At 35.6% G+C, this 23,424-nt stretch overlaps 1 protein-coding gene across 10 annotated transcripts; it reads left to right on the top strand.

Annotated features, from left to right (window-relative positions):
• Positions 1 to 56: 56 nt before the first annotated feature.
• On the top strand, positions 57 to 21,496 carry LOC113052001 (ceramide synthase 2). 10 transcript variants are annotated; one of them, XM_026216231.1, is made up of 14 exons: positions 57 to 175; positions 472 to 733; positions 2,396 to 2,490; positions 4,025 to 4,695; positions 7,691 to 7,872; positions 8,958 to 9,075; positions 10,075 to 10,193; positions 10,751 to 10,808; positions 13,304 to 13,354; positions 13,890 to 13,982; positions 14,249 to 14,377; positions 16,138 to 16,244; positions 16,378 to 16,531; positions 19,829 to 21,496. In XM_026216231.1, exons 4-14 carry the CDS (start codon positions 4,687 to 4,689, stop codon positions 19,961 to 19,963), a joined length of 1,155 nt encoding a protein of 384 aa, XP_026072016.1. In that variant the 5' UTR covers positions 57 to 175; positions 472 to 733; positions 2,396 to 2,490; positions 4,025 to 4,686; the 3' UTR covers positions 19,964 to 21,496. The 10 variants fall into 10 exon arrangements, with proteins under 10 accessions (XP_026072016.1, XP_026072015.1, XP_026072018.1 ...); XM_026216230.1 differs by having other exon boundaries at positions 92 to 227; XM_026216233.1 differs by lacking the exon at positions 57 to 175 and having other exon boundaries at positions 283 to 733; positions 4,025 to 4,399; positions 4,627 to 4,695.
• The last annotated feature ends 1,928 nt before the right edge of the window (positions 21,497 to 23,424 follow it).

Consider the following 23,424-nt stretch of genomic DNA (forward strand, 5'->3'; position numbering starts at 1 on the left):
GCAAACAGCACTCCATGTGGTTCACGGAGGCGTTTGTTCCTCGCAGTGGAGTGGATTTTTTCTTTTCTTTTCTTTTCTTTTCTTTTCAGAGGGGAATTGCAGAGACTGATGCAGGAACACTAGAAAGGATATTGCGAAAATTGGAAATGCATCCTCATAGATGCTGTCAGCGAATGTACACAAAGTGTCTACTTTATATCGATAGCTGTGTGTGTTTGTGTGTATGGGTGAATATCCAACTATGGTACTTTTTCTGTCTTTGACAGATATTAAAGTAGTAACAAAGTAGTTTATATTTGATGCAATATAAAAATAATTTATTAATACATACCTTGGTTTAATACACAGTATATTGTGTTAATATAGACCTAAAAAGAGCATGGGTTTACACTGGACTAAAACAAGCAGACTTTGCCTTCTCATTGCAGAGGACGTGATCTATTAGCCCTCACTGCTTGTTTTTCTCCACAGATTTCCTGTCGAAGCTTCTTTCTGGATTGGATTACTCCATCTTTAGCTTGTTCTCCATCCTTCTGGACGACACTCGGATTATGGCAGATGGAGAGCTACTTGAAGTCAGCGCAGGCCGGCTGAAGGACGTCCCTGTGAAGGCTCAAGCCGGTTTCTTTGGAGGGAGCTGTGATGCGAGTCTTGGCGGGACGCAGAAGGATGACGTGATACTGAGAGCCGTGAGCCTGATTCTGCTGAAGTCACTAGAAGTCAACATGCAAAGGTACCCGTCATACTAGGCCTTCACAGAATCATATTCATATCAAGCTCATCAAAACATACTTTGACAAAGTCTAGCCTGAAAGGGGAAAAAGTTATTTTGATGTCTGAAACAGTTTTATATGCTATATTGTTCCTAAGGTAGTCTCAGCAAATGCTGCAGTGTTGATAAATGGTTGTTAGGTATTCAATCTCTCTCTCTCTCTCTCTCTCTCTCTCTCTCTCTCTCTCTCTCTCTCTCTCTCTCTCTCTATATATATATATATATATATATATATATATAAGAATATATAACACTTGTTTGTTGAATATATAACTTCAACAAACTAAATCAAATACAAAAAATACTAAATACTAAAATATTTAAGTAAAATAAAACTAAACAAAAGCTAGAAAGAAATATAAAAAAGTAATAATACTGAAAAAAGCACAGATGATTACAAAAATGTATGCAAAGAAATAAAAACTACTTTAAAATATTAATATATACACTATAAAAGCACTTAAATAATACTTAAACACTGGTGCCGTTATATATGCTCCATATAACCGTTTATGTGATAAAGATGCACTGATTTACAAAGTATTTGTCAGTCAATCGACTGTAATGATTTTTGGCTTTGTCCAAATTCACATGCGCTCTGCTCTTTGAACAGGTGGTTAATTAACAACCCTTAACCAGTAAGTTTGTTCTGCATAGTGTGAATGTAACCCGGATGTACACCATTTAACATGTTGTCATGTGACACTCAGAACAGTAAAGTGTCCATCAGGTACACACTCCCAGATCTTGCTAAAATCAGTAGGACATCCAGACACTCACATACTGCTGTATATTAGGAAACAATGCAGTGTCAGATTCAGCCTTCAGCCTCAGATTCAGTGTACAACTGACATGTTTGAATCTCTCTAGTGCTTCACCGTGGCTCATATAGAATGAAACCCTTCATTAGATCATGTGCAACAGCAGGGGGCGGCACATCCTTTCATAATACATGTCCTTCCTGTTGACTTTGAGGTCTGTGGGTATTCAACAGAGCTGATGTCAGATGCTCCTGGGTGTCTGTGGTATTTGCATGATGGAATCAGCCAAGACTTTGATCGGCTTGTATTTATATCAGAAAAGGTTTGGAATGGGTCTTATACATCCTGTTTTATGGAGCTGTATCAAAATCTGGATTTCTTCCAGCTGATATTGGGTTATTTCTGAGGCTGTTATCCAGAGACACGTGGAACGTTGATGAGATTATACATTTATATTTTAACAATACTAACTTAATATACTCAAATATTGCCAAATTATAGACCAGGGCTATTAATATACATATACACTACCATTTGAAAGTTTGGGGTAGGTAAGATTTTATTATTATTTATTTTAAGTTTCTAAAATAAATAAAAATATAGTTAACTTGTGAAACATTATTTTCCTATAATAATATATTTTAAGATGTAATTTATTTCTGTGATGCAAAGCTGTATTTTTAGCATCATTTTCAGAGTCATATGATCCTTCAGAAATCATTCTAACATACTGATTTACAGCAAAAGAAACATGTATATTATTAAAAAAGCGTGCTGCTTGACTTCCTCATCTCCTCCGAGACGTGTTTCCTGGAGTACTGCGTCCTCGACCTGAAGCTTCTCTGCTTCTGGTTTCTGACAGGAGCCCTGGGAACACTGAGGCAGACTGTAGTAGGACTCGATCTGGAACGGAGCAGGAACAAGTTCAGACTGAACATGCATCTGATTGTCTGTTAGGTAAAGTGTTTGTGTGTCTTAAGGACTTGAGGACCGCTGTACAGAGACTACATAACCGAGGTCTCTTCACCTACAACCCTACCTCACTTCTACAACTGTTAAACAGCATCGAGCACCAGAGAGAAACACAGTTAGTTAGCTAACGAACAAGGACAGATTAAAACTGACCAGAAATGTCCATCTGTAATGACCTGCTCAATTAATGCAGAGAATAAACTCATATATTTTTTTATAGGTGTAATTAAATATACAATGAATTTATGAAAATTACATGGAATGTAAAAAAAAAGTATAAATGAATAAAGCATTAAATGTGTTTATTTATTTTTTTATGTAGAATGGAAAAAGACATGAAATATGCTTTAAAATGAAAAACCTCCTGAAATATACATTTAATAAAAAAGAAATAAAAAAATCCTTATTCCTTAAATTAATTTTTGTTTAAATTTTATTTCTATTTTTTATTTATTGCAACATTCCACAACATTTTAAATAATCTCTTTATATATTTATAATAATTTCTTTATTATCATTTTTTTATATTTGACGCTTGACTTTAAAAAAATAAAATAATTTTAAGGTAAAGACTTTAAGTGTGATCGGTGTGTATGTAGTGCATGTTTATAATCTATCAACTGCAGGTTTGAAGTAGTGAGTTTAGGCTCAACATCATCCTCGTTAAGAATTTAAATGACATCACCAGCTAATGAGAGCAAGTTCATTTCCACCAGTTTATATTCAAATATCCCGAATCAACAACTGTTCCTGTCACCGAAAGCTCATGAGAAGCAAAGGCATCATCAGTACAGTACAGTAGATCACACAGCTGTTGCTCATATTAATGTCATGATTATTATCAGCAGTGATAATAATCTATGATTTCTAAAGGTTCATATGTGATGCTGTAGACTGGAGGAATGATGCTGAAAATACAGCTTTGCATCACAGAAATAAATTGCACCTTAAAATATATTACAATAAAAAAACAGATATTTTAAATTGTAATAATATTTCACAATATTAGTGTTTTTACTGTATTTTTGAGAAAATGAATGCAGTCGTGGTGAGCATTTCCTTTCAAAAACATGAAAATAACAAGCAGGGAACAAAAAACTAATAATTTAACAACCGTATGATCAGTTAATAAAGTAGACATTTAATGAATGTGGAAATGTATCAATTGCTTAGTAAAAGTCTAAATCAGAAAAAAGAAAGGAAAAGAAAATTCAATGAAACATGGATTCACTTGCAGCATGAATAAACATAATTTGTGCATAACATAACATGCATAACATAATCACAATGTGCTAAAAAATTCAATTCAAGTGACCTTTAAAAACCAGAATCGCCTTTAAAAAAATAAGACTGTTGGAACAATGCATTTCATGATAAAATGCATGCTTTATTGACTTTTTGTGCACCTATTCTTGTGCTGCATTTCTTCACCACTTGTGGTCTAATGTAAAATCTGTGTCCTGAAGTAACACTCGTTTGAGATTGCTATAAATAACTAATGGTGTCTCCTGTATTACAGGTAATTCATTTGTGCGAGTGCAGACGGCGTGTTCTGCCCCAAACACACCCTGTGGTACTGAGTCACTGCCTGTCCTTTGTCTTATCAGGCTGAGTGAACCGCTGATCTCGCCCTCACATTGCTGCTCTATCAGTTGCACAATGCAAATGAGGTGAGTCCTTAGGGCGCAGTTTTTGTGCGTGCATGAGCGAACCCACCGAATGCCTGTTCAGAGGAGGAAACAAGTCAATTGCAATAAAGCAGGGTGTGACGCAAAGTATCTCAAACAAAGAGCATTCCCCGTGGGCCTCCAGTCTCTCCATGTGACACACTTTCCCACCGTCAGCAGCAAGACACTGACATTACGCTGCGTTCAACCGCTGACAGGAAGCAAAGGTAAGCGTGCAGCTTTTCTTGACCTTGGGTGAAGTGGAATGCCAGCGGTTGGGACTTAGCCAATGCAATTTGAGTTTTAAATGGAGAAAACATGAAGGACTTTTACTGAAGATATTTGGAAAGTGACTCTAATGGAAAGTAGAGCTTGGGGGAACTTGTTTTTTGAGTTTTTAAGACTGGACAGTCTATTTTTTTTGGACATTTTTCTAACCTTATTACATTTTTAGGTTCACAGTGTGACCTGATACTCATTCTTCAGCAATTGTCTTGAGCTTTAAACAAGACGAATGGAGAAAGTAAGTGGAGTTTTATGAAAGATGCATGGGAAGTGAAAAGTAGTGCATGTGGAAAACTGCCCATGTGAGCTTTTAAGACTGAAATCTACCGTTATTTCCAGGTTTTCGGATGTTTTCGAGCATTTTGAGAAGCTTCAGGGTTTGTTTCGTATCATGTGTAGATTAATACCTCTTTACTTTAGTCTGATTAAAGACTTTCTTCTTGCTGTTCTTAAGTTAATTGGAAAATTCTTGACCAGCTTTAATCGAGATGCTTTTGTTGGCGACTGTATGATCTAGAAGGCTGGTCAAAGTAGAGAAAGTAAATCTTTGACAGTTTAACTTCATTGCAAAACACCATTATGGTCCATTGAAGTAATTACAGAAACGTGTCTCTTACAATTGGTGACTAGTGTTGTAGTGCTAAAGTTTGAACATTTCTATGCGCTCAAGTTAAATTTGAGCTATTGTTCTTGTTATCATGAATGGTTAAGAAAGAAGATAGTGTGGGGGTAATGGGGGACGGGTGGTAATTCAGTGATCTGTACACGTGGAGGCGGCTGTGTTTACTCAGCGTCTTGTTCAAACAGACTCTGAGCTCTTTGTTATGATCAGTTGACATGGTATTCTGGCCGTTATCATTGGTCATAGTATAGTCACAGAGAGAGACTGTCATTGTGTGCTGCTAATATTGTCTGATCAAAGTTAAAATATAAAGAAAAAGTATCTTCCGCTCACCAAGGCTGCATTTATTGCACCAAAAATACAGTAAAAACAGTAATATTGTGAAATATTATTACTATTTAAAGCAGCTATTTTGTATTTGAATATATTTTAAAATGCAATTTTTATTCCTTTGATCAAAGCTGATATTTTCAGCATCATTACTTCGGTCTTCAGAGTCACATGATCCTTCAGAAATCATACTGAGGTGCTGATTTGCATTTTAAATGCCAAATCTGGTGTCTGATAATATCGAAAGAGCTGCCTTTCCTGATATATTTCACTATATTTGTATTAAGTCCAATACGGATAAACTAAACTTTACTTCTAAAATATTTCTGCCAATGATGTTGCTTTGAATTTATCGCCAAATTAATTGAGGCGTGGGGCCAATGAGATCACAGCTGGATAACCTGCTTGATATATTTACTGTTGAGTTATTAACCTTTACTTTTTTAACCTTAGTTTAATATCTCAGGACCTGGTATCCAGGATTAATTACTGTGTGTGGGCAGAATGAAACCTGAACTAAGATAGCCCAGGATCACGTTATTGTTCAGTCTCTGTGAAATACTTTCACTTGTGATAACCTCAGTCATATTTCCCTTCCTCGTACAGTTTATCACGGCTAATATTTGGATGGTGTTTAATTAGGGTGTGAAGTGCCGTTACACACTGATCTGAACTCTAAATCAGCACAATAACATGTAGGTACACACCAGCTCTACTTGTATTCCCAGATCAGGTGTGTGCAGGTGCATGTGCTTGTGTTTAGCCTCAGGTCGGCATCGCCCCTATCAAACACTGTTTTTAGTAGCAGCAGAGCTGTTTTGTCATCAACACTCATTTGTTAAGGCTCCAAAAATAGAACAAGAGCTACAGAATCTTAAACATTTTAACACAGACACATCATTTTATTATTTAAATCAAGCTTCTGCGTTCACTGCACTTTGGATGTATGGGTTTAAATGGATGCAGGAGTGTACTATAAAACATTAATGACAATAATAAGGGTCTGTTTTGGTTTATAAAATGACAGCACTGAATTAAAGTGTCTTTAAAGGCTAAGTAACTCTGACTCATTTAGTTCTTGATTTTAAAGTACTTGCAAGATATGTATTTAGTGTATAAATGTTTATACTTTTGCACTATTATTTCATTATTATACTACTAATGCACTCTTTAATTTGTTAGCGAAGTTGTTTTGTATGTCCACTACAAACCTCCAGTTTCTTTTCTCATCTTTCTTTAGATAATGATAGAAAAAAAAAACATTAATGTATACTACAATGATATATTTGTGAGAAACTAATTGTGTATGCTGACATTTGCTACAGTAAAGCAGTTTGTTTCTTCTTCAGAACAGATTTGGAGAAATGCATCATTGCATCACTTGCTCACCAATGGTTGCTCTGCAGTGAATGGGTGCCGTCAGGATGAGAGTCCAAACAGCTGATACAAACATCACAATGATCCACAAGTAATCCACATCACTCCAGTCCATCAGTTTATGACTTGAAAAGAAAAAAGCTGCATGTTTGTAAGAAACAAATCCATCATTAAGGAGTTTTACATTTAAACTGTCACTTCTGGCTGAAATATGAGTCCATAATCCATAATAATGCTTCCTCCAGTGACAAAAAAAAATAAAAAAAACAATCTCCTTTTGTTCATAATCCACCGACATATTTGTTTTGGCCTGTAATCAGTACTTGATCTGTGCATATTTCTCTCCTGATTCAGACAAGATGACCTTTCACTAGAGAAAGCAAGATTATGCAAAGAGGACTCATGTTTTACCTAAAAAGCAATGTTACGAAGTTATAATCATCTTAATGATGAATTTGTTTCTCACAAACACACCGCTTGAGTGGTGTTTTGATGTTTATTGTGAGGTTTTCTCAGCTGTTAGGACTCTCATTCTGACGGCACCCATTCACTGCAAAGCATCCATTGGTCAGCAAGTGATGCAATGCTACATTTCTCCAAATCTGTCCTGTTGACAAAAGTAACTCATCTACATTTTGCAAGTCCTTAGGATGAGTTAATGTTTAGCAAATTTGCACTATTCCTTTAAGAGAGTAAATGATGTCAATTTTGGTTTGTTGTTAAAAAGCACTCATCATCTCTCACTGGCAACAGCTTTCTTCTTTGAAGAATTTTAGTGATATAATCTAAAATGCTTATTCTTGTTTTAGTCACAGTGTTTTGAAAGGGGTGTTGGCGTTAAACACTTATGCATATTTAAAGCATGACATGTAAATTCTTGTCTGTCTGTGCATGTGTGGAGCAGATCGCCATCATGATTGGGACGATTAGTGAGTGGTTTTGGTGGGACCGGCTGTGGCTGCCGGGAAACCTCACGTGGGCCGATCTTAAAGACGGAGAAGGGTTCGTCTACGCCAGAGCATCCCACCTCTACGCCACCGTGCCTTTTGCCATAGTCTTCCTTGTAGTCAGATACCTGTTTGAAAGGTGAGTCGCTCGAGGAATTTCTGTGGTTAAGTTGCAGGAAACGGAAATTTGATCAATCACTCGAGGGCAGATTTCACAGGCCAGCGTGAGAATTTGTTAATGATCCTTTTTGCAACAAATATGATCAGAGTTGGTGAACTTTTCAAGGTACAAAGCTTGTTTAAAGTAAAGTTGTTTTTTCTAAGTTGTACTGTAAATAAAATATTACTAGAGTACATTTTACAAGAAAATACTATTGGTTTGTCTACTTTAAAATGTCACTTTTAATTCAATGTGTAACTTTGCAATTTGCAGTTTAGCAATTTATGACTGAAAATGGTTTTTAGACCAGTTTTTTTTCTTCTACACTATAAGCTACTGCCAAAAGTAGCTCACTTTATTGATAGGTATATAAACACAAATATACATAAAGCTATACAAAAAAAATAGGAGACTGCTTGAAAATTCTCAGTTTCTCTGGATTTACTAGGTATGAGTTAACATATTCTTCCATACATTACATTTATAGCAAATTTCAAATAAAAATGCTCTTTTTATTTTTGTTTATTTATTAATTTACTCAAACACAAATGTTTAATCCAAAGAAACTGAGAATTTTCAAGAGGTCTCTTAGTTTTTTTTCCATAGGTGTATATATAAACTATTATAAAACTTGCTCTGATTATATTATTCTAAGCAGATCTGTGTTGGAAAACAAATAATTTGGGTTTTTGTCTTAATAAACTAAATGCACATCAAGTACATGGAGTTTTAAACACCATTACCTCTTTCTTAACTAAATATTTCCTAGAGCTACAACATATAGGGTGCCTTCTGGAAAACAAACAAAGAAACAAAGCTAGTTTTCAGTCTCCCAGCTTGATCAGTTAGATATTAGCTAAATCTTATTCTCATGTTAGCATCTTATTGTGCTAGTCTGCTACTTAACAGTAGTTTGCTACTGGAAAGGCTACTCTATTTTGAAAACAGCTGACCTACTCTTTTGCATTGCCTCCTTGATCCATATGAAGGATTTGCATCAGGGATGATTTATATTTTGATTAATGTTAATATGTTAAATAATGTACTAACGTCTGTCATTGTAGGTTGTTAGCGACACCGCTTGCAGCTTTGCTTGGCATTACAGAGAAACCCAGATACAAAGTGGAGCACAACGCTGTTCTTGAACATTATTTCAGTACAAAGTCAAAACACCCCAGACAGGTAACGTCGTCTCCTCTCACTCAGAAACATCTCATTCAGATCCACATTCAGATTCAAAGTCACCTTTGACTTCATCACTGGGGAGAATCACTGTTGTAGACATTAAGGCAAGATTTCCTGCAAAGCCTCTTTGGAAACTTGATTTGAACCCAATTTCATCATGATCACATGATTTATACAAAATGTAACTATTTTTTACCTACCGCATATACATAGTAAATCTGTTTAGATCTAACTGTAAATATTATAAGTAAATTATTCGATTAAATACCATCAACCCAGATCAAAGTACTTGGGGTTCATCAGATAAAGAAGTCTTTTAGCTCCTTCATGAATTGATTTAATGCTTTCATGTAAGCCTCTGATTTTATGTGTGTTATAACATTTAACATCTATATTATATGTTTTACATTTTGTAGATATTTACAATTTCTGTTAACGTGAATATTTATTTAATTGCACACCCTTATAAAATTTGAAAAACTTGAAAAGATGTCTTTTTTTTGTATTTTATATTATTTATGTTTGGTGTCTGGCTTAGTGTTATGTTAGAATCATTATTATACTCTTATACCTTTTTGTTTTTTAATATTTGTAATTGTTTTTAGCTTTATTTTTAGTTTTTCATAGAAATGCTAAGTTTTGAAATGTTGTTGTATGTATTTGTCATTTTTATCTAATTTCTTTATTTTGAAAATGTGTATATGTAGTATTTTTAAGTTTTAGCTTCTAGTTTTGGAATTGTTTTTAGTTATTTTAATACTACAATTTTTTGCATCTGTTGTCCTCATTTGTAAGTCCCTTGATAAAAGCGTCTGATAAATGACTAAATACCAGTATGAAAATCTGGCAGAACTGGGGAGTTTATTTATTGAATTATGTTTTAGGTAGCATTTGGTCAAATTTAAATTTATTAAAACCAACATGCCTCTTTTCTGATATGAGCTGGTTTGCAATACTTCTCGACTAACCCTTCTGCTCTCTTCTATCTCTTTTCAGGCAGATGTTGATGGCCTGTGCAAAAAATGCAGCTGGTCAAGTAGAAAAGTGGAGCGCTGGTTCAGAAGGAGACGAAACCAGGACCGTCCTGGGGTTCTGAAAAAATTCCGAGAGGTCAGGTATGACATACACGCAACCTAATTTGACTTATGACACGTCTGTCTGGAATTCTGATTGGTCAAATATACTGCATTCTGTGGTCAGATATTATCCTATAATAATAATAAACTAACATACTAGTAACTCAAACAGTTGAGTTTAAAGAAAGCCATGACTAGGTAATGGGTTCGATTCTCAGGTGTCGGATTCTCTGCATATATTTATAAAATATAAAATGTCTTCTGCTGAATGCATAAACATTGTTAAAGTTACTGAAGCCAACTGATACAACTTTTGATCTTTGAATGCTGTTGTAAATATTGAGATTCACATTTAGATAAATGCTCACTTTTCATGTGAAGCAGTGTCGTTAACTAAAAAAAGAAACCTTTAAAACACTGTTCCACATTAAGTACCCACAATGCACTGCAGTGGTCATAAGGCACAAGTCTAGACAGGGCCTGATGCCCAAGTGGTTGCTAATTTGTTGCTGTCTGCTTATGCTGTCGAGACTAATGTTGACTAATTGTTTTGATTTGAATGTAATCCCTGATCACATGAGCTTTCCTCTGTGTAGCTGGCGATTGGTGTTTTATCTGACGGCGTTCGTTGGAGGAATCATAGCCCTGTATGATGTGAGTTTATCTTCTTCCTCTTTAACATACACCTGCATATCCTTCTGCACGACTGAAGTAAGATACACTTTCCTGTACTGATGATTGACATGAGTTTGTCTATTGAAACTGATCTGTGATCAGCTCTGTGGTGCCCTTAGGAGTTGAGAAATCTAATCATTTTTTTGTAGCCAGATGAGCAGATGACAGATGAGCACTGTGGGAAATACACACTACATTCATGAAAATAGTGTGCATGCACGGCGTTCAGGAGGATGTAACTAATAATTGATTTTAATATAATATGGTGTTATCATGATGCTAACGTATTGACACAAATATTATGTTAACTCATTTTTAATTCAACTGAACTGTTAGTATTGATTTACATTTTTATTATTGAACACTTTATATTTACATTTAAATACTGCAATGCATTATTATGGCAGTGGTTCTCAACTCTTTTGATTTCTAGGATCCGTGTTATCCATAACATTGTTCGAAGGCCACCTAGACCACTTGTTTTCAAAATTATTTTAAGGACACTCATGATGGTTGCTGTAAAACTAAAAACGTATGTATGTACAATTCGAACAATTAAATGTCATAATGTTTTAAGAGCTGAATGTTCTTCAGGGATCACACTTTTTTTAACGTACACCAACTTTAAGGATAAGGATTTCTACTTGACAAAATATTTTGCAGCTTGGCATAACTAGAAAATTTTATATTCGTTAATTTACCTTGTCCATTCATTATTTCATGATGTGCATTATTTATGACATCCAATAACCGCGATGAGTTTTGTGCTCTGTTACTTTCAATCAGAATAAAGTTTTATCTTTCAAATTCTGTCAGTCTTATCACAAAATACGCACTATAAATATGGTGTTGACACTCTTTAATGTGACGTTCGCTGTTGCATCTTTTCCACTTTGCTACTAGTCATAGCAAAAATAAACATGAATGAACATCAGAAAAGTGTTAAAAGAAACAGAACAACTGAAATGCACGATGTCTCATTTGATCACTCGATCTGTTTTTCAACCACAGAGGTACAGACATTGATTGAACATAAACCCGATACCCGATTGAAGCGTGAACGTCGTTTCAGCTGTCACTGCAAGACAATGTCTACACCAGCGTAGTTGCGGCTGGTCGTGTTTTAGTTGGTGCGATGGGTATAAATATTTATCGTAAAGCTGCAAAGCCCAAGCGTCGGGATTAACACCCAACTTTTTTACATCTAGCTGGTTCAACCTGCCCGAGAAGTTTCAACAACTTAGGGATCATACTCTTTCATTTCTTCATTTACATGACTTTGACATGACATGATTTGGGTGTGGGGGTGGGGTACTTAATTTCTATGTGACAAAATATTTTAGAGTTTGGCATTACTAGAAAAGGGTATGTTCATCATAGAAATGCCCATGGTATTTAAATGTATTTTTTTTATATAAAATTCATTCATAAATACCTTATTATTTAATTGTATTAGCTTATTTTAAAGTTTGTTGTATCTTATTTTAAATCTTTTAAGTCATCTTGAGGTCCCGTTTGAAATCTGCAGAGGCCCCTTGGTTGAGAACCACTGCATTGTGGTATTTCCAGAAGGGATTGTGTTTTTGAAGTCTTTGTGTTGGTATTGTGATGCCTTACAAACAACGCCTAAGGGGCTTTTTACACTACGTTTTCAGCCAAAAAAATGGAAACTTTTTATGCGTTTTGCCTGTTTTCTTACATGCATATTTTTTAAAACGGGTTAAAAAGTGCAAGTTTTTACAACCAATAAGCAGAGACGCATCATATACAACATACAAGGCTTTTTACTTTTACACAACAGCGATGTAGTCAAAAACAGAATTTATTTTCCCTTGTGTTTTTAAAAATTTCACATATAGACAATGTTTTCAAAACGATTCGCGTTTACACGTATTCGTGAAAGCGGCCAAAAACGCTGTATTACATTTGCCAGGCCAGTAGTTGGCGCTGTCTGGGAAGTGTAGGGAAGTGACTATTATATGATGTACATGATGTGTCTCCAGTGTTGGTTATAATATTGGTGAAGTAAATCCACACTTTGCTGAAGAAGCGTTAGCAAACTCTCGAGCGGCAACAACAGTATCATATATTCTGCCATTATAGTGTATGTTTGTTCACGCTTGCCTTTAAAATCGATGCGCACTGCGCATGTCTACATATCTAACACGTACTACACACACGCATGACGTCACCGTTTTCAAAAATTCCTGTATTGTGTGTTTACATGGAAACGATAACAGTGGCATTTTCAAAAACTTGCACTTTGAAACCGTTTTCAGTCCCAAAACGCTGTTGTTGTGTAAACGAACAGGCCAAACGCATAAGTTTCCAGTTTTTTTCCAGTCGTGTAAATGGCCCCTAAGTAGGCAGCGTACTAGGTTTTGAAACACAGCCACCTTCCAGCTTTAGAAACTGTCATAAATAAAAAACTAACGTTCCATAAAGTTTAATATTGATTCATCTGTTTGTTACAGAAACCCTGGTTTTATAATTTGCGGGAGATGTGGAACGGCTATCCCAGACAGGTGTGTTCCAGTCTTCAGATCTTTAATTTGCTCGTACTTGTTCCAAGGGATATTTTATTGTTCATATCACCTGCACTAATAAGAGCAGGCGAGATATTGTTCACTTTGACCTGGCCTCGATAAAGGGTTCACGCAGTGCTCAAATTTACAGCACGGCTAATAAATACGGCCGATAATAAGACTCACGCTAGTTTCAAACCAAGCATGGAAATATTTAGAAGAAAGATGTCTTTTTTTGGCCCAGCTGACGGCTTTCTTTTGCATCCGTTCACACTTGTTATGTGAGTTCCAGGTTGTAATCAAAAGAACAGTTATGTCATTCACATTGGCACTCAAAACATTGAGTAACCTAGAATAATCACTTCAAATAACAATAAAAAGATTCCTCTTCAAACTCCGGCTGCTTCAGAGCACAGTGAATTACGTAAAATCCACTTTGAGTTATAACTTTCCCATCATAAAAAAAGGAAACAGGGTCATCTCTTGTTATTGTGCATGTTTCAGAGAACTTATTGTTGTGTTTTTGCTTCTGCAGTCCATGCTGGATTCTCAATACTGGTATTATATTGTGGAGATGAGCTTCTATTTGTCACTAGTGCTCAGAATAACCTTCGACGTCAAACGAAAGGTCAGTATCATGTGACCCCACACTGTCTAGTGGATGCATTTGAACTACTTGAAATCATTCAAAATACATTTAAAACGTTTTCGTCTGCATCTAACCATTCTTCACATGGCGTGATATAAACATCCGATCATTATTTACACAATGAAAGCTGGTGTAATCTATCATTTAAAGCCAGATTGATTTGTTGTTGTTTTTATCTTATCTAACCGCACTGAGAATGAATGTGAAAACTTTCCGTGAATGTTTCTCATATATTTTTATTTCAGGACTTTAAAGAGCAGATCATCCATCACTGGGCCACACTGACGCTCTTGGCTTTCTCTTGGTGTGGGAACTACATCCGGGTCGGGACCCTGGTCATGCTCATTCACGATTCCTCCGATATTCTTTTGGAGGTATATTCTTTATTGTATTTTTAGGCATTTATCCCGGTATTGGAAAGTGACAGAACATTTGTTTGGTGGACTGGGATCAAGAAACATTGCAGGCTGGATGCTTTTATGAATCATTTATTGCATTCAAGGCTTACACAACCAAAAACTGTAATGTCTCGCTTTGCACTCAGGCAAAACACAACTTAAGTCTAACCAGATACTCTCTAGAATTAAAAGTGAAGAGGATGAGGCGACTTGTTATTTAAAAAAGGGACAAATCCTCCAATACATCACTCAAAAAAATAAAATCCAGTTTCTGCAGGGAAAACATTTGTCAACCCATTTAATGTGAAAAACGAATGTTCTTATTGGTTTCATATGTTTGACCCCAGTGTTATTTTAGAATTAGTACGAAACTATAGTTGAATTGAATTAGTTTATATTTTTATTTTATAAAATGTTTAGTCTTTTTTTCATTTTTGTTTGTTTAAAATGTGTCTAAATAGTTTATATTCATTTTTATTTCAGGTTTAGTTTTAGATATTTTAATACATCAAGTTCAACTAAATGAAATGAGCGGACACAAACTCATATATGTATAAATACACACACCCACACAATTTAATATTTTAGTTAAAGTACATATTATTTTCAGAGATGCACCGATCGATCGGCCAGGGATCGGAATCGGCCGATTTTCCTCATTATCGGCCCGAATCGGTGACCGCCAATCAGTCTCGCTTCATTCCGATTTTTCGAGACGGTCCATTTTGTTACCAGCGGCACAGGCAATAACGTCACGTAAGCCGCACATTCTCGCTTTCTTCTCTCCGACGACCACTTCTCTCTCACATGTCTCGTTCGCAAATTAGTGCGTTCAATAGTGTTTGTATTGCGCATTATTTTAGTCATTCCCGCTGGTTTCGCGCTTAAACCGAAAGCGCGCACACCACCACTGATCTATATTAGTGGAGCGCACAAGTCTCAACCAGCTTGTGAGCCACAATATCAAAATGAGTGGCTAAATGCGCTAAAACAATCGAATACATATACAATTATGTTACAATGCCCGTCTTGGTGAGTATCTAGTTAAACCCAGTGAGTTTTGGAATGTTAAATAGTTGAGAAAGAACGCATGACGTGTAACAGTATACTGAGTCCATGGATGAACTCTTAAAGGGACAGCAGTCCAATATTCCTGCTGCTATCTGGCATGTTATTCAGAGAACAAAAGACAAAAAAAATCACTTTCAGCACTTGACTGAATATGTTTTATAACTTTAATGGTAAGCATTAATTTGTATTTAATTTTTACAATGAAGACTACAGAAATTATCTTTGTTAAAAATGTACATTTGATGCATTTCTGTAGTATTTCTTACCTGAATAAAAACTTACTTAACCTGAAAAAATGTCATAGCTTTCAAAGTTTCATAACGGTCTTTATTCTATTGCCTTTATTTGTGCTTTTGTTTGCAGTTTTTTATTTCTTATATTATTACTGACTTTTTACTTCATTTAATGAAATTTAGCATTGAGGAAAAGTAGTTTTTTGTTTGTATATGCTGTCAATTATATCTTTTAGGGAAAAAAAATCGGTATCGGTAAAAATCGGTATCGGCAGATCACACTTACAAAAAATCGTAAATCATAATTGGCCAAATAAATTGCAATTGGTGCATCTCTAGTTATTTTATTTAATGAAAGACTTAACTGTAATGTCCTCGGTTGACACTGTACAAACTGCACCTGTTTGGTATTTTTGTGTTATTTCTCTGCAGTCTGCCAAGATCTTCAACTACGCCAAATGGGAAAAAACGTGCAACGGCATCTTTGTGGTATTTGCTGCTGTCTTCATAATCACGCGACTCATAATCTTTCCATTCTGGTGAGAATTGCATGTGTGACTATTATTTCCAAGCTCTGATATAGATATTATTTAACATAACATGCGTGCAATATTTGTTTCTTCCGACTGCTATTAAAAACTGTCTCTGTTGTCTTGTATGTCTTTATTCCAGGATCATTCACTGCACGTGGGTTTATCCACCAGACTATTACCCACCATTCTTTGGATATTACTTTTTTAACTTCATGCTCGTCATCTTGTTAATGCTGCACACATTCTGGGCATTTCTGATTCTGCGTATGGTGAAGATGTTCCTTTTCGGAAGTGTAAGTTGTTCCATATTTATATTTGGGAATGTATTTATTTTTTCTAAATCATCTTGTTTGGATTGTCGCACATTAGAAATGGGTTAGCAAATAATTTGAGGTAGTCGTATTTTGTGATTTTTCACTGTACATTTGTAAACCCTCAGTTAACTTTCTTTTTGCTAATTTATGCTAATCAACATTGATTGGACAAATGGGCTACTTTATGCAACTTGTGTTTAAATTAGCTTGTGCATTTGTGTTAATGTTGTGATCAGTCTGCTCTTCTCAAGTCTGAAACTTGAAGGCAAAAAAAAAGATTAACTGTTTAACACTTTCCTTCAGAAACGGACTCTAAACTGAACGTTTCTGTGACTGTGCAAAGCTCATGAATATTTAATGAGACAAGCAGTGAATCAGTTTATGATTGGTTGTCTGTTTACTCTAAATGACTCACTGTAACTGTAAATTCATTATACTTTTATACCTTTGGCACTGCAGTCCGTTGGAGCACAGCTTCATAACCCAGGGTTAAAAGCATTGCTAACCCATTTTAAAATAAGTTTTCCCCACTGTAAAAAAGACATTATCCCAGGGTTAAGCATTGTGTGAAAAATCCTCAATGCATTTTAAAACCATTTCTAAGATGGTTGCAGGCACAGCAGATTCGAAAGACTCAAAATAAATGCAACACCTACGCAGTCCATAGGTCATATATTATTAACAAATACCATTAACGCTGATACTTACGCTGATAGCCACCCTCGGGCTAGTTATCAATCATCTCAACTGACATCGGATGACTAACAAGTCATAAAACTCTGGCATATGTGGAGTTGGAAAGTTCGGGATGCTCTAAACTATTTTATTTTATGAGTTACAGACTAAAGCCGTTTAAAAGAAACATTGTCTATTTGTTTATGCAGTCTTGTGAGCTGGCAGGGTTTCAGTTATGGCACAGTTTTCAATTACTGTCACCCTTAAATGTCTTATTGTGAGTATTATTGCTTCAGCACTGGCTTTTACTGGTTTAGTTAACCATCTCATAATGCTGGTTATACCAGAGTGGGTTGGTAAACATGAACACATTTGTAAACATATGGTATGTGTGTCTTTAAATGCTGAGTGAATGATAACACAGTCCTGCATCTTTAACAAAACCTCTGCTGATTTGCATAAAAGGCCTGATATTTCCTGATGTTACCGTAATACTACTTCACCGTGCAAATGGCTGTCTAAAGCAAAAATATTCTGAAATGCATCATATTTTCTGAGAAGCTGTAACATGCTAGAGCAAAGCAGGCAGTATTTTGGACTCAACAGCCCAAACTTAGTAAGAAAAAACAAGTAGGTCAGTGTAATGGCAATATACACTGCAGTTAAATATGGTTTTCACCGGTTTTTCAGTTCAGTGATGTCTACAGCCAAATTCCCAGCTGAAAAATCTTTTCGATTGTTGTGTTTCTTGCTTAGAGCAATTTTGGGAAGGACTCCTGAATGATAATATAGGGAATTTACTGTATTTAAATGTTGGTGTCTCTTCTAAACCTTTGCAGTGTGTACGTGGCGTAATATTACTTAAGATATGGGTTGTGACAATAACTTACGCCTTTTTGGAAACTCGTATTGTCTCATGCAAGATGACCACATTGGCCTTTTGAAACCATGAATTAATTTATGAGTCACATTTTCTTCTCTGAGGAAGACATTTCTGCATTTTGGTGTCATGGCTTCATTGGAAAAATATGTAATATCAAATATATTTAATGTGATGATTTTTATTTTTTTATTTTAAGCTCAGTTGAATGATATTTCAAAATAGACACCGTAATATATATATAGTATCAATATATCCAGCTAAAATGTTTGGTGTCAGTGTTTTTGGAAGAAGTCTCTTCTGCTCAACAAGGTATTTATTTGATCAGAAATACAGTAAAAAAATTGTAAAATATTATTAAAATTTGACATAACAGTCTTCTATTGTAATATATTATAAAATGTAATTTATTCCTGTGATCAAAGCTGTATTTTCAGCAAACGTTCCTCCAGTCTTCAGTGTCACATGATCCTTCAGAAATCATTTTTTGCAGCTCAAGAAACATTATTTATTTAAATTTAAACATAAGTACCAATGTTGAAAAAGTTTTGCTTAATATTATTTTTTGCAGAAACCACTTTCTTGCGTAACATTGTGAATGTTTACTGTCACTTTTCATCAGTTTAATGCATCCTTGTTGAATAAAAGTGTGTTTTTTTTTTTTTTTTGTGGGAATATTATTTTTTGAAAAATACTGTTATCATCATTTAGGTCAGATCTCCTTGTGTTAACAGCAAAATCCTGTAGGAAACACTGCTTTGATTTATGTGAAACACACTAAAACAAACCTCTACATGATGCATATAATGGCAGTTATAGACAAAGCCATGCTGCGTGAATTATACTCTAAACAGAAACGATGACTCAAGCTTGTAACGGTGACTGAGTGATTCGGGTCTGTGCCATTGTTCTGTTATTTCCAGTCACACTGGCGTTCTGATTAAAACAAGCCCTGCCAGCCTGTAGTTAGTGCTCTATTGTTTTCACTCCTGCTATTGAAAAGGTGAGTCATAATTTGAGAGTGATTGCACTGGCAGCGTACATGATCTCTCACAAATGCAGAGCAGATGAGGGATGCCGGATTCAGTCTCTTCTCTGCCTCATGTACCTGCAGCCTGTTGCTCAAAGGGAACTAATAAGTCAGATTTTTTTGTGCATCTGGTTTCTATAAATGGCTCGGTACTTAAATATTTCTTTGTCAGTTTATGAACTTAAAATTACTGGTTGAATATTCACATCTGTGAGCGACTAATTTGACGAGTGTTTTAGGCTATTTAATTAACTGAAAATATCCACTAATTAAATAGCCTCAGATACATGGAAGCATATCTCTGCCATGGAACAAAAAGTAAAAAAGTTAATCTCATTTTTTTTTGCAAGAAATAAACTCGCAATTCTGAGAAGAAAAGTCAGAATTGTGAGAAAAAATTTGCAATTAGCTTTTTTTAATCTTTTTTTTTTTTTATTCTATTCTATGGACTTTATATCTTGCAATTCAGACCCCCCCCCCCCCCCCCCAAAAAAGCCCCGCGAAACCAATTTACAATTAGCTTTTCTTTTTTCTCAGAAAACAGGCTTCCATAGATGTGTGTATGATAAAAATAATTTGCATGTTTTGCATTGGTAAACACTTGTTTTGGAAATAAAAGAGCCTGTTTCAGCTCTTGCTAATTTTATTTTTAACTCCTCTCTTTCTCTTCCCCAAAATGCTATTTTAATAGTTAACCAAAGACGAGAGGAGTGACAATGAAGAAGACGATGAAGAAGATGGGGAAACCAGTGTGACTGAGGACAATGACAGACATGTGAAAGTGACCAATGGCTGTGGAGCAGGAGGCGGGGCTAATCACCACTGACACCTCTTCTCTTAAACTGTGAAGGACTTTGAATTGCCCTCAAGGGATGCGAGGAGCCAGAAACATACATTTGATTGATCGTCCCGCAGAGAATATGTCAGAAACTTGTCAAAACAACTTGCATCTTTTAACAACACTGAAAAAACAACACCCCCCCACCCCCACTTTGTTTCTCTTGAGACAACTTGCTGTGTATCTTTTGGCTGCTTCAAAATCTTTTTCCCCCTTTCAACTAAAATTTTTTTTCATTATGGCTCAAGATCACATGGGTAATTATAAAAGAACACTGCGCAAAGAAAAAGAAACTGCTCGTAAGTTTTAATAGACTCCTCATTGTTTTTGAAGCTCAAAGATCACGTCACACTGTCTGCTCTCATTGTCTGGCATCGTCCATCGAGGCTTCATCCGCCGTGCTGTTGAGTTTTACATCAGCCTCTGCTGTCCAACACACTAATCAGATGAGATCTCAAGGTTATGTTCCTGCAAGTGATTTTGAAGAAGAACATCTACTTTCGTATCACTTAACAGCAGATGTTGCTTTCTTTCATTTTAACTTTGTGTCTACATTGGAGGAGTCCAACATTGTTTGTTGAAGAAGTTCACACTGCTGAAGGTTTTTTTTTTTTTTTTTTTTTTTTTTTGTAAGGGCCATTTTCATAAACTTTTGAGTCTCTCTACTGCTGGTTTCAAGCTAGTAGGCATTTCTATGCTTCCTCTGTATCTGCACTATCAATAGCAGTTGCTTCATAGCAGTCTGCTCAGCTCAAATCACCAGCTGTCAATGAAAATGAAGGACTTGCAGTAAGTCAGTAGACGCCCTTTCACACTGAGTTTACAGATAATACACGGGTAATGTGTCCCGGCAATTGTTCCCGGATCGTTAGATTTTGGTTCATTCACACTGCCAGTGATTTCCTGAAATCTGCGTGCATTCACACACAACCCGTAAAGGTACCGTAATGACACGTGACATCAGGATGTGCCGTGTAATGTACGAGTCAAAAACGCTAAGCATGTTAACCAGGGATGGGCGATACCACATATTTTGTTTTCGATATGATACTATTACTTTTAATTGCCAGTATCGTCAATATCTATACAGATATGATACGATACTTCTAAACTGAACATTTAGATTATGAAATGTACTAATTATTATGACTACAATAGGTGATAATACCTCCTTAACTTTATATTTGAAATGCATTTTAACATTCAATACGCCTTAATTGCAACTTAAAATATGTTTACTGTAGTGGTAACCAAGGAAATCTAAAAATACTATAGTTAAATTATGTTCACTTTACCATGGTTCATTGTCATAAGAGACTGGCAGTAATAGGCTGTTGCATGCTTAAAATGCAACCTTTTTATTCGGAGAGTGTATGATTTACCGTATTTTACGGACAATAAGTCACACTTTTTTTCATAGTTTGGCTGGTCCTGCGACTGATAGTCAGTTGTGACGTATTTATCAAAATTAATTTGACATGAACCGAGGGAAATTAGCAACACAAGAGGGCGCTCTATGCTGCACAGTGCTCCTGTAGTCTACACTGAAAATATAGAGCGCCCTCTCGCGGCTGTAGACTGTAATGTTTTCTCTTAGTTCTTGGTTCTAAAAAAATGCAACTTATAGTCCAGTGCTACTTATATATGTTTTTTTCCTCATCATGACCTATTTTTGGACTGATGCGACTTATACTCAGGTGCGACTTATAGTCCGAAAAATACGGTATATTAACAATACAGAACAGGACATGAGCAATATGAGCTTTTAACATTCAAATTTAAATAAATGTACTGCACAAATTAGGGTACAATTTCAATAGGTTTATTGTGAAATAACTCAAACATATAGCCTATCTTGGGCTGCCTTTTCCAAAAACATAAATGCTTTCTCATTATAGGCTACTCTTGGGAAACGCAGCTCTATTTAAATGCACTGTCAGAAGTGAGTGAACGCTCTCTGTAATTGATTGATTGTGCCTTGCAACATTTGCGTGTGTTCAGATGAGCAGGAAAATCCCTTCCAGACAATTATTTGCTAACATAGGTTATTCGTCCAATTTAAGGCACATTGTAGGCAATATTTTTTGTTTAATAAACAAAATCACTGGTGAATAAAAACACCTTAGTATCTTTTTTTTTTTTTTTTATTTGAGTATCGATTCTTTCGATACTCGCATCGTTATCGATATATCGATATTTTAGGATCTTTTCGCCCATCCCTATTGTAAACATTCACTTAAGTTCGCGAACGATCTCAGCTTCAGCACGGAAAGTGAGGAACCAACTGATCTCTGCTTCATTACAGTTTGCACATAATTTTTTTTGTCGCGAACATTGATCTATCTTCAAAACACACCATCCGACAATTTTCTGGGACCATCGTGCAGTGTGAAAGGGACTTAGTTAACTTCAAAATTGTGTGCCACAAAACCAAAAGTGTTTTTTTATGTTAAACTTTTTTCCGTACATCTGTCATATTTGTCATTCAGTCGTTCTATTGTTCGTTCTATCGTTCAGAAATTCTATTGGTCGTTCTATCTGTCATTTGGTCGTTCTATCGTTCAGAAATTCTATCGGTCGTTGTATTTGTCATTCGGTCGTTCTATCGTTCAGAAATTCTATCGTCGTTGTATCTGTCATTCGGTCGTTCTATCGTTCAGAAATTCTATCGTCGTTGTATCTGTCATTCGGTCGTTCTATCGTTCAGAAATTCTATCGTCGTTGTATCTGTCATTCGGTCGTTCTATCGTTCAGAAATTCTATCGGTCATTGTATCTGTCATTCGGTCGTTCTATCATTCAGAAATTCTATCGGTCGTTGTATCTGTCATTCGGTCGTTCTATCGTTCAGAAATTCTATCGTCGTTGTATTTGTCATTCGGTCATTTTATTGTTCAGAAATTCTATTGGTCGTCGTATCTGTCATTCGGTCGTTCTAACGTTCAGAAATTCTATCGGTCATTCTATCTGTCATTAGGTCATTCTATTGTTTGTTCTATCGTCCGGACATTCTATTGGTCATTCTATCATTCGGTCGTTCTTTCGTTTCGGTCTTTCTGTCTGTCATTAGATCGTTCTATTGGTCATTCTATCGTTCAGATGTTCTATTGGGCATTAATTCAGCTCAACCCTTTTTTAGCTGTAGCTCCATCATGACAGAAGCTGAAATAGAAGTTTAGATGTGTTGATTGTCTAGTGTAGACACAGTTTATAGGACATTTAAAACTACCTTAGTATAACTGAAGAATGATGTCTTCATTAAATTGTGTTAAAGATTGTTTAATATGTCTTATTGACATTTTATTATAGTCAGTCCTTTGCAAAAAAAAATTCTATGACAAGTCATTTTTGTTTGTCTGGGGCAATGCAAAAGACCCACAGATCAGCAGACATGGTTTTGAGAATTTGTTATGCATTTAATGTTTCATGCACAGAAAGTGTAAAGGAAAT

This window comes from Carassius auratus, chromosome 32, assembly GCF_003368295.1.
Source record: "Carassius auratus strain Wakin chromosome 32, ASM336829v1, whole genome shotgun sequence".
NCBI classification, from domain to species: Eukaryota; Metazoa; Chordata; class Actinopteri; order Cypriniformes; family Cyprinidae; genus Carassius; species Carassius auratus.